This window comes from Sphaeramia orbicularis, unplaced genomic scaffold (assembly GCF_902148855.1).
Source record: "Sphaeramia orbicularis unplaced genomic scaffold, fSphaOr1.1, whole genome shotgun sequence".
Taxonomy (NCBI): Eukaryota; Metazoa; Chordata; class Actinopteri; order Kurtiformes; family Apogonidae; genus Sphaeramia; species Sphaeramia orbicularis.
In genome coordinates this window covers 107,668-124,900 of record NW_021941611.1, presented here as the reverse complement: position 1 = coordinate 124,900, position 17,233 = coordinate 107,668, and the positions used below count along the sequence as shown (strand labels likewise).

The window sequence follows — 17,233 nt, the reverse complement described above, 5'->3', positions numbered from 1 at the left end:
CCTGACTCCATTTTAACATCACAAATTTCAGGCGACCCCAGACATTCAAAACAGAAACTTTTTGTTTGCTAAAATTAATTTGTTTTTGGTTGTGTAATAGTTTGTTATTATATGTTGCAAATAAACGTTAATTTTAGACAACATTCAGGCTGTATAATGTAAATTTTTATTAGTAAGTTTAAATTTTTTTTATTATTTTTCTTTAAATTATTAGAAATTTCAGGCGACCCCAGACATTCAAAACAGGGACTTTTTTTTTGGCTAAAATTCATTTGTTTTTGATCATGTAATAGTTTGCTATACTATGTTGCAAATAAACATTAATTTTAGGCAACATTTAGGCTATGAAATGTAAGTTTTTATTAGGAAGTTTAAATTTTTTTATCAGTTAATATAAATTTCAGGTGACTCCATTTGAATTCCAGGCAACCCCACGTGGGGTCCAGACCCCAGGGTTGAAAATCACTGGTTTAAGGCCTCTGGACCCATGATGACTTTAGACCCCCCCCCCCCATGAATGAACCACTGTCAGCTGTGTGTCTGTCCCCCCCCCCAGCTGCTTCAGTCCTGCACAGCGCCCCCTTCAGGGCTCCAGTACCCCCCCACTGTGCTCTGTGGCGTGGCCCCCTCCTCACCGTGTGTGGTGACCCCGCCTCCAGGACCGCTGCTGCCACTCATGACGTTCAGAAGCAACGCAGAAGCAGTGACTCTGGGTAAGAAAGAAAGAAAAGAAGGAAAAAGAAAAAAAACACAAGCAGTGACTCTGGGTAAGAAAGAAAGAAAAGAAGGAAAAAAACAGAAGCAGTGACTCTGGGTAAGAAAGAAAGAAAAGAAGGAAAAAGAAAAAAAACACAAGCAGTGACTCTGGGTAAGAAAGAAAGAAAAGAAGGAAAAAGAAAAAAAAACACAAGCAGTGACTCTGGGTAAGAAAGAAAGAAAAGAAGGAAAAAAACAGAAGCAGTGACTCTGGGTAAGAAAGAAAGAAAAGAAGGAAAAAGAAAAAAAACACAAGCAGTGACTCTGGGTAAGAAAGAAAGAAAAGAAGGAAAAAAACAGAAGCAGTGACTCTGGGTAAGAAAGAAAGAAAAGAAGGAAAAAGAAAAAAAACACAAGCAGTGACTCTGGGTAAGAAAGAAAGAAAAGAAGGAAAAAGAAAAAAAACACAAGCAGTGACTCTGGGTAAGAAAGAAAGAAAAGAAGGAAAAAGAAAAAAAACACAAGCAGTGACTCTGGGTAAGAAAGAAAGAAAAGAAGGAAAAAGAAAAAAAACACAAGCAGTGACTCTGGGTAAGAAAGAAAGAAAAGAAGGAAAAAGAAAAAAAAACACAAGCAGTGACTCTGGGTAAGAAAGAAAGAAAAGAAGGAAAAAGAAAAAAAAACACAAGCAGTGACTCTGGGTAAGAAAGAAAGAAAAGAAGGAAAAAGAAAAAAAACACAAGCAGTGACTCTGGGTAAGAAAGAAAGAAAAGAAGGAAAAAGAAAAAAAAAACACAAGCAGTGACTCTGGGTAAGAAAGAAAGAAAAGAAGGAAAAAGAAAAAAAACACAAGCAGTGACTCTGGGTAAGAAAGAAAGAAAAGAAGGAAAAAGAAAAAAAACACAAGCAGTGACTCTGGGTAAGAAAGAAAGAAAAGAAGGAAAAAGAAAAAAAACACAAGCAGTGACTCTGGGTAAGAAAGAAAGAAAAGAAGGAAAAAGAAAAAAACACAAGCAGTGACTCTGGGTAAGAAAGAAAGAAAAGAAGGAAAAAAAACACAAGCAGTGACTCTGGGTAAGAAAGAAAGAAAATAAGGAAAAAGAAAAAAAAAACACAAGCAGTGACTCTGGGTAAGAAAGAAAGAAAAGAAGGAAAAAAAACAGAAGCAGTGACTCTGGGTAAGAAAGAAAGAAAATAAGGAAAAAGAAAAAAAAAACACAAGCAGTGACTCTGGGTAAGAAAGAAAGAAAAGAAGGAAAAAAAACACAAGCAGTGACTCTGGGTAAGAAAGAAAGAAAATAAGGAAAAAGAAAAAAAAAACACAAGCAGTGACTCTGGGTAAGAAAGAAAGAAAAGAAGGAAAAAGAAAAAAAACACAAGCAGTGACTCTGGGTAAGAAAGAAAGAAAAGAAGGAAAAAAACAGAAGCAGTGACTCTGGGTAAGAAAGAAAGAAAAGAAGGAAAAAGAAAAAAAACACAAGCAGTGACTCTGGGTAAGAAAGAAAGAAAAGAAGGAAAAAGAAAAAAAACACAAGCAGTGACTCTGGGTAAGAAAGAAAGAAAAGAAGGAAAAAAACAGAAGCAGTGACTCTGGGTAAGAAAGAAAGAAAAGAAGGAAAAAGAAAAAAAACACAAGCAGTGACTCTGGGTAAGAAAGAAAGAAAAGAAGGAAAAAAACAGAAGCAGTGACTCTGGGTAAGAAAGAAAGAAAAGAAGGAAAAAGAAAAAAAACACAAGCAGTGACTCTGGGTAAGAAAGAAAGAAAAGAAGGAAAAAGAAAAAAACACAAGCAGTGACTCTGGGTAAGAAAGAAAGAAAAGAAGGAAAAAGAAAAAAAACACAAGCAGTGACTCTGGGTAAGAAAGAAAGAAAAGAAGGAAAAAGAAAAAAAACACAAGCAGTGACTCTGGGTAAGAAAGAAAGAAAAGAAGGAAAAAGAAAAAAAAACACAAGCAGTGACTCTGGGTAAGAAAGAAAGAAAAGAAGGAAAAAGAAAAAAAAACACAAGCAGTGACTCTGGGTAAGAAAGAAAGAAAAGAAGGAAAAAGAAAAAAAACACAAGCAGTGACTCTGGGTAAGAAAGAAAGAAAAGAAGGAAAAAGAAAAAAAAAACACAAGCAGTGACTCTGGGTAAGAAAGAAAGAAAAGAAGGAAAAAGAAAAAAAACACAAGCAGTGACTCTGGGTAAGAAAGAAAGAAAAGAAGGAAAAAGAAAAAAAACACAAGCAGTGACTCTGGGTAAGAAAGAAAGAAAAGAAGGAAAAAGAAAAAAACACAAGCAGTGACTCTGGGTAAGAAAGAAAGAAAAGAAGGAAAAAGAAAAAAACACAAGCAGTGACTCTGGGTAAGAAAGAAAGAAAAGAAGGAAAAAAAACACAAGCAGTGACTCTGGGTAAGAAAGAAAGAAAATAAGGAAAAAGAAAAAAAAAACACAAGCAGTGACTCTGGGTAAGAAAGAAAGAAAAGAAGGAAAAAAAAACAGAAGCAGTGACTCTGGGTAAGAAAGAAAGAAAATAAGGAAAAAGAAAAAAAAAACACAAGCAGTGACTCTGGGTAAGAAAGAAAGAAAAGAAGGAAAAAAAACACAAGCAGTGACTCTGGGTAAGAAAGAAAGAAAATAAGGAAAAAGAAAAAAAAAACACAAGCAGTGACTCTGGGTAAGAAAGAAAGAAAAGAAGGAAAAAAAACAGAAGCAGTGACTCTGAGTAAGAAAGAAAGAAAAGAAGGAAAAAAAACACATCCAAGGTTATTTAGAATTTAAAACCACAAACAGAAAAGAAAAATTCAGAAAATAAAAATATAAATACCCCCCCCCCCCACTACATCTTTATCTACTGGACACAAACTCCCATGAGCCACTGAGCAACTCCAACAATAGGACTGTACCATAAACGATCATGTCAGGCTCTTGATTGTGACTGAAATGAGCGCATATGCACCAGTAATCTTGGACGTGCGACTTAATATGAAATCACGGTCACACTGGTGCACCTGTCCGAAATTAAAGGTGGGTCTGAGATCTGAGAAAAACGGTTCCAGCGCCTACATTTGGAAAATACTCAGTTCAAAGTCCAACCCCCTTTCTTCAGATGTCCCTCCAATGCCACGCCTCCAGAGTAGTGGCAGGTGTAAAGCCACGCCTCCAGAGTAGTGGCAGGTGTAATGCCACGCCTCCAGGGTAGTGGCAGGTGTAAAGCCACGCCTCCAGGGTAGTGGCAGGTGTAATGCCACGCCTCCAGGGTAGTGGCAGGTGTAATGCCACGCCTCCAGAGTAGTGGCAGGTGTAATGCCACACCTCCAGGGTAGTGGCAGGTGTAAAGCCACGCCTCCAGAGTAGTGGCAGGTGTAATGCCACGCCTCCAGGGTAGTGGCAGGTGTAATGCCACGCCTCCAGAGTAGTGGCAGGTGTAATGCCACGCCTCCAGGGTAGTGGCAGGTGTAAAGCCACGCCTCCAGGGTAGTGGCAGGTGTAATGCCACGCCTCCAGGGTAGTGGCAGGTGTAATGCCACGCCTCCAGGGTAGTGGCAGGTGTAAAGCCACGCCTCCAGAGTAGTGGCAGGTGTAATGCCACGCCTCCAGCGTAGTGGCAGGTGTAAAGCCACGCCTCCAGGGTAGTGGCAGGTGTAATGCCACGCCTCCAGGGTAGTGGCAGGTGTAATGCCACGCCTCCAGAGTAGTGGCAGGTGTAATGCCACGCCTCCAGGGTAGTGGCAGGTGTAAAGCCACGCCTCCAGGGTAGTGGCAGGTGTAATGCCACGCCTCCAGGGTAGTGGCAGGTGTAATGCCACGCCTCCAGGGTAGTGGCAGGTGTAATGCCACGCCTCCAGGGTAGTGGCAGGTGTAATGCCACGCCTCCAGAGTAGTGGCAGGTGTAATGCCACGCCTCCAGGGTAGTGGCAGGTGTAAAGCCACGCCTCCAGGGTAGTGGCAGGTGTAATGCCACGCCTCCAGGGTAGTGGCAGGTGTAATGCTGGTTCCTGAGGGTTCACCGGCGCTGCACAGACACAGTTCACCAGCTGAGGCTCCAGACCCGGGTCGGGCTCCACTCCGTATACGGTCCGGACCGGCCCCGCCCACAGCTCCGCCTCCTACACGGGCTGAGGCTCCTGCTGGTGTATCCAGTCCTAGCTCCTTCAGTCTCCTCTAACCCCCCCACTCTAACAGAACCGCCCCAGTTCAGAGCGATGGGACTGATGGTCCATGTAGTACTGGTTTATGTTTGACATCAAACTGGTTCCAGTTTACTGTCCATCCTAATGGAACTAATACAAGTAATAGAACTAATGCAAGTAATAGAACTAATACAAGTAATAGAACTAATACAAGTAATACAAGTAATAGAAGTCATAGAACTGATAGAACTAATACAAGTAATAAAACTAATACAAGTAACAGAAGTCATAGAACTAATAGAAGTAATAGAACTGATAGAACTGATATAAGTAATAGAAGTAATAGAACTGATATAAGTAATAGAAGTAATAGAACCTGGTTCTGGCTTCACTTCCTGGGAACACACGATTCATGCTTGAAGAGGGGTATGAACAGAGGGGGGAGGGGTGAATGTCAGTTGAGTTTGATTGACATATCAGTGTTCAGTCATTTCTAGTGGGCACTCAAAATGATTGGCTGGTGTTTTTTTCAGTCCTGTCCGTTCTACAGGTGACTGATTTTTTACATTTTTGTGTTCGAGCATTTAATTAATTAGTTTTAATTGGGGTGTGAAGGGGATTTAAAGGACTAGAGTAACAAATGCTCCAGAAGACCATCTCAGACCCACCTTTAAGTAAAAGCTCCAGGCCTGCGCCTCCATGATGGGCTGCAGAACACAAACACATGCTGACAGGAGCGCTGGAAAAAAGCCCCAACGCCACACTGGCCGACTCAAGTGCCCAAAACAAACGCTCTGCCGGCATAAACAAGCCATCAAATAAACTCCCCTGCCGGCTGACACGTGCCGGTAATGTTCTACTTCCTGGGATTCGCCCGCTTGCGTGAACCCGGAAGTGCGCTGGCCTTCAGTAGGGACACCGACAACGTAATGGTGTGGTTGTTTCCATGATGTCATACATGCTGAGTCAGCTGATCATGGTTCACAGATCAACTTTATACACAATCAGCTGACTGTAACTGGCGAATCACGGAGCAGATAAGGATAAAAAAGCAACCATGAAACCCCGCACAGTTAGCGAGCAAGTGTATGATTGGCTAGAATTATTTTTAAGCGTTTATTTGTCATCAGTTAAGGTGACATCATCAGTGATGACTGAAAATCAGTGGAATAAAGCAGTTGGCTGGAACGAACTGTGATGTGTCCTCCATCCCCAGGAACCACCTAGAAGACCACAAAGTTCTGTTCTACCAGTTAATATAGGACTGTAGTGCAGCAGAAGTCTGTTTTTTTCCTTTTGTAGTCTGCTCAAACACCTTATTCCAGGTTGTGAACGTTGATTATTAAGGGTATTACTTCATAAATCCACAAGAGGTTTGCTTTGACCCCAACTGCACAGTGGTGCTCCTAGAGTTTTGCTGGTGCGCCCAACTCTTTGGAGTTGGGAGTACTGGTGCTCCGAAGTCCAAAAGTTAGTCTAGAGCCCTGCATCTGCCCCCCCCCCCCCCTCCCCCACATAGGGTTCTACACTGTGTACTGCTGTATACTGGTTTATACTGGCATATACTGGTTTATACTGGTGTATACTAGTGTATACTGGTGTATACTGGTTTATACTGGTGTATACTGGTTTATACTGGCGTATACTGGTTTATACTGGTGTATACTGGTTTATACTGGCGTATACTGTTTTATACTGGCGTATACTGGTTTATACTGGCGTATACTGGTTTATACTGGCGTATACTGGTTTATACTGGTGTATACTGGTTTATACTGGTGTATACTAGTGTATACTGGTTTATACTGGCGTATACTGGTTTATACTGGCGTATACTGGTTTATACTGGTGTATACTGGTTTATACTGGTGTATACTAGTGTATATTGGCGTATACTGGTTTATACTGGTGTATACTAGTGTATACTGGCGTATACTGGTTTATACTGGTGTATACTGGTTTATACTGGTGTATACTAGTGTATACTGGCGTATACTGGTTTATACTGGTGTATACTAGTGTATACTGGCGTATACTGGTTTATACTGGTGTATACTGGTTTATACTGGTATATACTAGTGTATACTGGCGTATACTGGTTTATACTGGTGTATACTGGTTTATACTGGTATATACTAGTGTATACTGGTGTAATGGTGTATACTGGTTTCCCAGGTAACCACAGCCCCCATGGACAGGCAGCCTCCATCTGGACTGAGGACCTGACCCTGGCACTGGAGACAGCAAAGAGGTACACACATACATATACATACACACCAAGGTTATTATCGTTAACGAAAACGAATGAAATGACGAAAACTAAAATTGAAAAAACATTTTCGTTAACTGAAATTAATGAAAACTCTAATTAAAAGAAAAAACGATAACTAACTGAAACTGTATCGTGAGCTTACAAAACTAACTAAAACGTATAAAAATTATGGATACAATTCCCTTTGTTTTCGTCTTTGTCAATGTCGGATTGATATGAAATTAATTTATTTGGCTCCAGCAGTTTGAGCTGGTGACATCATACGACACTTCACAGTCTGTCATGTCTGGTCACTGGTGGTTTCCAGTGGTCTTCTGGTCCCCACTCTACCTGGAACATACAGACTAAAGCTGGGACACAGCAGCACAGTCCTGTCTGGGGTTTACTGGAGTGATACATGGGTCGGGTTTTTTTTTTTTTTTTTTTTTTTTTTTTTGGCGTACCGTGTGTGTGCGTGAGTGACAGAGACAGAGCTGAGCTAAAGGACAGAGTCAGACAGGACTAGCATCCAGGTTAAAACCGGAGAGTTTATCACCATGAAAAGGCCTTCCAAGCCCTGAACTGCACAGTTTAGAAGAGGAGGAGGAAAACTAATCCAATTACAGAGGGATGGAACCTGTTAGAATGTTAAAAAACGTTTGATGGTACTAGCTACAGCTAGCTGAACTGAACTGAAGCAAAGTTGGCTAATAATGGAACTGGAGATGATTAAGAGATGAGATATCTGCTAAGGTGTGGTTTACTGATGAGGAACTGGGTTATATATGTTTATAAGTGGTTTATATATGTTCCTATCTGCTTGAACTGCTGGTTAGCTGGTTATATATGTTTCTATCTGCTTTAACTGCTGGTTAGCTGGTTTATATATGTTTCTGTCTGCTTGAACTGCTGGTTAGCTGGTTTATATATGTTTCTATCTGCTTGAACTGCTGGTTAGCTGGTTTATATATGTTTCTGTCTGCTTGAACTGCTGGTTAGCTAGTTTATATATGTTTCTGTCTGCTTTACCTGCTGGTTAGCTGGTTTATATATGTTTCTGTCTGCTTGAACTGCTGGCTAGCTGGTTTATATATGTTTCTATCTGATTTAACTGCTGGTTAGCTGGTTTATATATGTTTCTGTCTGCTTTACCTGCTGGTTAGCTGGTTTATATATGTTTCTATCTGCTTTAACTGCTGGTTAGCTGGTTTATATATGTTTCTATCTGCTTTACCTGCTGGTTAGCTGGTTTATATATGTTTCTGTCTGCTTTAACTGCTGGTTAGCTGGTTTATATATGTTCCTACCTGCTTTAACTGCTGGTTAGCTGGTTTATATATGTTTCTATATGCTTTAACTGCTCGTTGGCTGGTTTATATATGTTTCTGTCTGCTTTAACTGCTGGCTAGCTGGTTTATATATGTTTCTATCTGCTTGAACTGCTGGTTAGCTAGTTTATATATGTTTCTGTCTGCTTGAACTGCTGGTTAGCTGGTTTATATATGTTTCTATCTGCTTTAACTGCTGGTTAGCTGGTTTATATATGTTTCTATCTGCTTGAACTGCTGGTTAGCTGGTTTATATATGTTTCTGTCTGCTTGAACTGCTGGTTAGCTAGTTTATATATGTTTCTGTCTGCCTTACCTGCTGGTTAGCTGGTTTATATATGTTTCTGTCTGCTTGAACTGCTGGCTAGCTGGTTTATATATGTTTCTATCTGATTTAACTGCTGGTTAGCTGGTTTATATATGTTTCTGTCTGCTTTACCTGCTGGTTAGCTGGTTTATATATGTTTCTATCTGCTTTAACTGCTGGTTAGCTGGTTTATATATGTTTCTATCTGCTTTACCTGCTGGTTAGCTGGTTTATATATGTTTCTGTCTGCTTGAACTGCTGGTTAGCTGGTTTATATATGTTTCTATCTGCTTTAACTGCTCGTTGGCTGGTTTATATATGTTTCTGTCTGCTTTAACTGCTGGTTAGCTGGTTTATATATGTTTCTATATGCTTTAACTGCTCGTTGGCTGGTTTATATATGTTTCTGTCTGCTTTAACTGCTGGTTAGCTGGTTTATATATGTTCCTACCTGCTTTAACTGCTGGTTAGCTGGTTTATATATGTTTCTATATGCTTTAACTGCTCGTTGGCTGGTTTATATATGTTTCTGTCTGCTTTAACTGCTGGCTAGCTGGTTTATATATGTTTCTATCTGCTTGAACTGCTGGTTAGCTAGTTTATATATGTTTCTGTCTGCTTTAACTGCTGGTTAGCTGGTTTATATATGTTTCTATCTGCTTTACCTGCTGGTTAGCTGGTTTATATATGTTTCTGTCTGCTTGAACTGCTGGTTAGCTGGTTTATATATGTTTCTATATGCTTTAACTGCTCGTTGGCTGGTTTATATATGTTTCTGTCTGCTTTAACTGCTGGTTAGCTGGTTTATATATGTTTCTATATGCTTTAACTGCTCGTTGGCTGGTTTATATATGTTTCTGTCTGCTTTAACTGCTGGTTAGCTGGTTTATATATGTTCCTACCTGCTTTAACTGCTGGCTAGCTGGTTTATATATGTTTCTATCTGCTTGAACTGCTGGTTAGCTAGTTTATATATGTTTCTGTCTGCTTTACCTGCTGGTTGGCTGGTTTATATATGTTTCTGTCTGCTTGAACTGCTGGTTAGCTGGTTTATATATGTTTCTATCTGCTTTAACTGCTGGTTAGCTGGTTTATATATGTTTCTATCTGCTTTACCTGCTGGTTGGCTGGTTTATATATGTTTCTGTCTGCTTGAACTGCTGGTTAGCTGGTTTATATATGTTTCTATCTGCTTTAACTGCTCGTTGGCTGGTTTATATATGTTTCTGTCTGCTTTAACTGCTGGTTAGCTGGTTTATATATGTTTCTATATGCTTTAACTGCTCGTTGGCTGGTTTATATATGTTTCTGTCTGCTTTAACTGCTGGTTAGCTGGTTTATATATGTTTCTGTCTGCTTTAACTGCTGGTTAGCTGGTTTATATATGTTTCTATCTGCTTTAACTGCTCGTTGGCTGGTTTATATATGTTTCTGTCTGCTTTAACTGCTGGCTAGCTGGTTTATATATGTTTCTGTCTGCTTTAACTGCTGGTTAGCTGGTTTATATATGTTTCTATATGCTTTAACTGCTCGTTGGCTGGTTTATATATGTTTCTGTCTGCTTTAACTGCTGGTTAGCTGGTTTATATATGTTCCTACCTGCTTTAACTGCTGGTTAGCTGGTTTATATATGTTCCTATCTGCTTTAACTGCTGGTTAGCTGGTTTATATATGTTTCTATCTGCTTTAACTGCTGGTTAGCTGGTTTATATATGTTTCTGTCTGCTTGAACTGCTGGTTAGCTGGTTTATATATGTTTCTATCTGCTTTAACTGCTGGTTAGCTGGTTTATATATGTTTCTGTCTGCTTTACCTGCTGGTTAGCTGGTTTATATATGTTTCTATCTGCTTTAACTGCTGGTTAGCTGGTTTATATATGTTTCTGTCTGCTTGAACTGCTGGTTAGCTGGTTTATATATGTTTCTATCTGCTTTAACTGCTGGTTAGCTGGTTTATATATGTTTCTGTCTGCTTTACCTGCTGGTTAGCTGGTTTATATATGTTTCTATCTGCTTGAACTGCTGGTTAGCTGGTTTATATATGTTTCTGTCTGCTTGAACTGCTGGCTAGCTGGTTTATATATGTTTCTATCTGCTTTAACTGCTCGTTGGCTGGTTTATATATGTTTCTGTCTGCTTTAACTGCTGGTTAGCTGGTTTATATATGTTTCTATCTGCTTTAACTGCTGGTTAGCTGGTTTATATATGTTTCTATCTGCTTTTACTGCTGGTTAGCTGGTTTATATATGTTTCTGTCTACTTTAACTGCTGGTATGCTGGTTTATATATGTTTCTGTCAGCTTTAACTGCTGGTTAGCTGGTTTATATATTTATCTATCTGGTTTACTGCTGGTTAGCTGGTTTATATATGTTTCTATCTGCTTTAACTGCTGGTTAGCTGGTTTATATATGTTTCTGTTTGCTTTAACTGCTGGTTAGCTGGTTTATATATGTTTCTATCTGCTTTAACTGCTGGTTAGCTGGTTTATATATGTTTCTGTTTGCTTTAACTGCTGGTTAGCTGGTTTATATATGTTTCTGTTTGCTTTAACTGCTGGTTAGCTGGTTTATATATGTTTCTGTCTGCTTGAACTGCTGGTTAGCTGGTTTATATATGTTTCTATCTGCTTTAACTGCTGGTTAGCTGGTTTATATATGTTTCTGTCTGCTTTACCTGCTGGTTAGCTGGTTTATATATGTTTCTATCTGCTTTAACTGCTGGTTAGCTGGTTTATATATGTTTCTGTCTGCTTGAACTGCTGGTTAGCTGGTTTATATATGTTTCTATCTGCTTTAACTGCTGGTTAGCTGGTTTATATATGTTTCTGTCTGCTTTACCTGCTGGTTAGCTGGTTTATATATGTTTCTATCTGCTTGAACTGCTGGTTAGCTGGTTTATATATGTTTCTGTCTGCTTGAACTGCTGGCTAGCTGGTTTATATATGTTTCTATCTGCTTTAACTGCTCGTTGGCTGGTTTATATATGTTTCTGTCTGCTTTAACTGCTGGTTAGCTGGTTTATATATGTTTCTATCTGCTTTAACTGCTGGTTAGCTGGTTTATATATGTTTCTATCTGCTTTTACTGCTGGTTAGCTGGTTTATATATGTTTCTGTCTACTTTAACTGCTGGTATGCTGGTTTATATATGTTTCTGTCAGCTTTAACTGCTGGTTAGCTGGTTTATATATTTATCTATCTGGTTTACTGCTGGTTAGCTGGTTTATATATGTTTCTATCTGCTTTAACTGCTGGTTAGCTGGTTTATATATGTTTCTGTTTGCTTTAACTGCTGGTTAGCTGGTTTATATATGTTTCTATCTGCTTTAACTGCTGGTTAGCTGGTTTATATATGTTTCTGTTTGCTTTAACTGCTGGTTAGCTGGTTTATATATGTTTCTGTTTGCTTTAACTGCTGGTTAGCTGGTTTATATATGGTCCTATCTGCTTTAACTGCTGGTTAGCTGGTTATATATGTTTCTATCTGCTTTAACTGCTGGTTAGCTGGTTTATATATGGTCCTATCTGCTTTAACTGCTGGTTAGCTGGTTATATATGTTTCTATCTGCTTTACCTGCTGGTTAGCTGGTTTATATATGTTTCTGTCTGCTTTAACTGCTGGTTAGCTGGTTTATATATGTTTCTGTCTGCTTTAACTGCTGGTTAGCTGGTTATATATGTTTCTATCTGCTTTAACTGCTGGTTAGCTGGTTTATATATGTTTCTGTCTGCTTTAACTGCTGGTTAGCTGGTTTATAATAGGTTCCTATCTGCTTTAACTGCTGGTTAGCTGGTTTATATATGTTTCTGTCTCCTTTAACTGCTGGTTAGCTGGTTTATATATGTTCCTATCTGCTTTAACTGCTGGCTAGCTGGTTTATATATGTTCCTATCTGCTTTAACTGCTGGTTAGCTGGTTTATATATGTTTCTGTCTGCTTTAACTGCTGGTTAGCTGGTTTATATATGTTTCTGTCTGCTTTAACTGCTGGTTAGTTGGTTATATATGTTTCTATCTGCTTTAACTGCTGGTTAGCTGGTTTATATATGTTCCTATCTGCTTTAACTGCTGGTTAGCTGGTTTATATTTGTTTCTATCTGCTTTAACTGCTGGTTAGCTGGTTTATATATGTTTCTGTCTGCTTTAACTGCTGGTTAGCTGGTTTATATATGTTTCTATCTGCTTTACCTGCTGGTTAGCTGGTTTATATATGTTTCTGTCTGCTTTACCTGCTGGTTAGCTGGTTTATATATGTTCCTATCTGCTTTAACTGCTGGTTAGCTGGTTTATATATGTTTCTATCTGCTTTACCTGCTGGTTTGCTGGTTTATATATGTTTCTATCTGCTTTACCTGCTGGCTAGCTGGTTTATATATGTTTCTATCTGCTTTACCTGCTAGTTTGCTGGTTTATATATGTTTCTATCTGCTTTACCTGCTGGTTTGCTGGTTTATATATGTTTCTATCTGCTTTAACTGCTCGTTGGCTGGTTTATATATGTTTCTGTCTGCTTTAACTGCTGGTTAGCTGGTTTATATATGTTTCTATCTGCTTTAACTGCTCGTTGGCTGGTTTATATATGTTTCTGTCTGCTTTAACTGCTGGTTAGCTGGTTTATATATGTTTCTATCTGCTTTTACTGCTGGTTAGCTGGTTTATATATGTTTCTGTCTACTTTACCTGCTGGTATGCTGGTTTATATATGTTTCTGTCAGCTTTAACTGCTGGTTAGCTGGTTTATATATTTATCTATCTGGTTTACTGCTGGTTAGCTGGTTTATATATGTTTCTATCTGCTTTAACTGCTGGTTAGCTGGTTTATATATGTTTCTGTTTGCTTTAACTGCTGGTTAGCTGGTTTATATATGTTTCTATCTGCTTTAACTGCTGGTTAGCTGGTTTATATATGTTTCTGTCTGCTTTAACTGCTGGTTAGCTGGTTTATATATGTTTCTATCTGCTTGAACTGCTGGTTAGCTGGTTATATATGTTTCTATCTGCTTTAACTAATGGTTAGCAGGTTATATATGTTTCTATCTGCTTTAACTGCTGGTTAGCTGGTTTATATATGGTCCTATCTTCTTTAACTGCTGGTTAGCTGGTTATATATGTTTCTATCTGCTTTACCTGCTGGTTAGCTGGTTTATATATGTTTCTGTCTGCTTTAACTGCTGGTTAGCTGGTTTATATATGTTTCTGTCTGCTTTAACTGCTGGTTAGCTGGTTTATATATGTTTCTGTCTGCTTTAACTGCTGGTTAGCTGGTTTATATATGTTCCTATCTGCTTTAACTGCTGGCTAACTGGTTTATATATGTTCCTATCTGCTTTAACTGCTGGTTAGCTGGTTTATATAGGTTTCTGTCTGCTTTAACTGCTGGTTAGCTGGTTTATATATGTTTATATCTGCTTTAACTGCTGGTTAGCTGGTTTATATATATTTCTATCAGCTTTAACTGCTGGTTAGCTGGTTTATATATGTTTCTATCTGCTTTAACTGCTGGTTAGCTGGTTATATATGTTTCTATCTGCTTTAACTAATGGTTAGCAGGTTATATATGTTTCTATCTGCTTTAACTGCTGGTTAGCTGGTTTATATATGGTCCTATCTTCTTTAACTGCTGGTTCGCTGGTTATATATGTTTCTATCTGCTTTACCTGCTGGTTAGCTGGTTTATATATGTTTCTGTCTGCTTTAACTGCTGGTTAGCTGGTTTATATATGTTTCTGTCTGCTTTAACTGCTGGTTAGCTGGTTTATATATGTTCCTATCTGCTTTAACTGCTGGCTAGCTGGTTTATATATGTTCCTATCTGCTTTAACTGCTGGTTAGCTGGTTCATATATGTTTCTGTCTGCTTTAACTGCTGGTTAGCTGGTTTATATATGTTTATATCTGCTTTAACTGCTGGTTAGCTGGTTTATATAGGTTTCTGTCTGCTTTAACTGCTGGTTAGCTGGTTTATATATGTTTATATCTGCTTTAACTGCTGGTTAGCTGGTTTATATATGTTTCTATCAGCTTTAACTGCTGGTTAGCTGGTTTATATATGTTTCTATCTGCTTTAACTGCTGGTTAGCTGGTTATATATGTTTCTATCTGCTTTAACTAATGGTTAGCAGGTTATATATGTTTCTATCTGCTTTAACTGCTGGTTAGCTGGTTTATATATGGTCCTATCTTCTTTAACTGCTGGTTCGCTGGTTATATATGTTTCTATCTGCTTTACCTGCTGGTTAGCTGGTTTATATATGTTTCCGTCTGCTTTAACTGCTGGTTAGCTGGTTTATATATGTTTCTGTCTTCTTTAACTGCTGGTTAGCTGGTTTATATATGTTTCTATCTGCTTTAACTGCTGGTTAGCTGGTTTATATATGTTTCTGTCTGCTTTAACTGCTGGTTAGCTGGTTTATATATGTTTCTGTCTGCTTTAACTGCTGGTTAGCTGGTTTATATATGTTTCTGTCTGCTTTAACTGCTGGTTAGCTGGTTTATATATGTTCCTATCTGCTTTAACTGCTGGCTAGCTGGTTTATATATGTTCCTATCTGCTTTAACTGCTGGTTAGCTGGTTTATATATGTTTCTGTCTGCTTTAACTGCTGGTTAGCTGGTTTATATATGTTTATATCTGCTTTAACTGCTGGTTAGCTGGTTTATATATGTTTCTATCAGCTTTAACTGCTGGTTAGCTGGTTTATATATGTTTCTATCTGCTTGAACTGCTGGTTAGCTGGTTTATATATGTTTCTATCTGCTTTAACTGCTGGTTAGCTGGTTTATATATGTTTCTATCTGCTTTAACTGCTGGTTAGCTGGTTTATATATGTTTCTATCAGCTTTAACTGCTGGTTAGCTGGTTTATATATGTTTCTATCTGCTTTAACTGCTGGTTAGCTGGTTTATATATGTTTCTATCTGCTTTAACTGCTGGTTAGCTGGTTACCTCCGCCAAGGAGGTTATGTTTTTTCCAGGGTTTGTTTGTTTGTTAGTCTGTTTGTTTGTCTGTTTGTTTGTTTGTTTGTTTGTTTGTTTGTTTGTCTGTCCGTTAGTGTGCAACATAACTCAAAAAATTATGGACAGATTTGGATGAAATTTTCAGGGTTTGTTGGAAATGGGATAAGGAAGAAATGATTAAATTTTGGTGGTGATCGGGGGTGGGGGGGCCCACGGGGAGGGGGGGCACTGATCAGCCTTGGCGGAGGTCTGCGCTCTCCGAGTGCTTCTAGTTATATATGTTTCTATCTGGTTTATATATGTTTCTATCTGCTTTAACTTCTGGCTGCTTTGTGCATCTCCTCTCATGCTTTGCACATCTTCGCATTGTTTCACGTAAGTGACGTTGTGTATGGATTGCACCCCCCCTCAACCTGCTATAGGGAATTTATACATTGTACGGTACATTGTGTCTCTGCTCAGTCCATGAGCCCCCCTAACCCGACCCCCAAATAAAGTGTCCAGGGTAACCCATATCCATGCCTCACTAATTTCTTTGAATAGGATGATGAGGAAGATAAAATACACGAAATAACTAAAACTAATACTAAAACTAAAACTAAACTAAACTAAAACTAAGCATTCAGAAAAAAACGATAACTAATAAAAACTAACAAACCTGCTCTAAAAACTAATTAAAACTAACTGAATAAGAGAAAAAAAAGTCAAAACTAATTAAAACTAAACTATAATTAAAAATCCAAAACTATTATAACCTTGACACACACACACACACAGTTTGTGTTGTTTATATGTCCAGTTGTGAACCTCAGTTCCTCTTCAGTCTGATGGTTGTAAATGAACTCTCTTTTGTTGGTGTTGAATGGACATTAGTCATGTGTCCTTTATTGTGTCTGTACCTGCTCTGGTCAGTGTCCACTTCCTGTTCTGGTCAGTGTCCACTTCCTGTTCTGGTCTCCTTTTGTCTGTTACTCTTCACTAATATTTCTCCCCTCCCCCTTCTGTCAGTCTGTCTGTGGGCGTGGTCTGGGTCAACTCCCACTCTGTGTCTGACCCCTGTCTGCCGCTGTCCGGTCACAAAGACAGTGGAACCTGCACCGACGGAGGACAGCAGGTGGGTTTAACACTGACAGGTTTAACACCACAGGTGGGTTTAACACTGACAAACAACACTGACAGGTTTAACACTACAGGTGGGTTTAACACTGACAGGTTTAACACCACAGGTGGGTTTAACACTGACAAACAACACTGACAGGTTTAACACTACAGGTGGGTTTAACACTGACAAACAACACTGACAGGTTTAACACTACAGGTGGGTTTAACACTGACAAACAACACTGACAGGTTTAACACTACAGATGGATTTAACACTGACAAACAACACTGACAGGTTTAACACTACAGGTGGGTTTAACACTGACAAACAACACTGACAGGTTTAACACTACAGGTGGGTTTAACACTGACAACACTGACAGGTTTAACACTACAGGTAGGTTTAACACTGACAAACAACACTGACAGGTTTAACACTACAGATGGATTTAACACTGACAAACAACACTGACAGGTTTAACA

The 17,233-nt window shown here is 38.9% G+C and overlaps 1 protein-coding gene across 2 annotated transcripts in view; it reads left to right on the top strand.

The window, feature by feature from the left end:
- aldh16a1 (aldehyde dehydrogenase 16 family, member A1) overlaps positions 1-17,233 on the top strand; it is a 65,847-nt gene that overhangs the window by 23,099 nt on the left and 25,515 nt on the right. For both annotated transcript variants that reach the window (XM_030130237.1, XM_030130236.1), the window contains 3 exons: positions 557-713; positions 6,985-7,060; positions 16,658-16,763. In XM_030130237.1, coding sequence (XP_029986097.1) covers positions 557-713; positions 6,985-7,060; positions 16,658-16,763 — 339 coding nt within the window. The remainder of the gene's footprint in view (positions 1-556; positions 714-6,984; positions 7,061-16,657; positions 16,764-17,233) is intronic.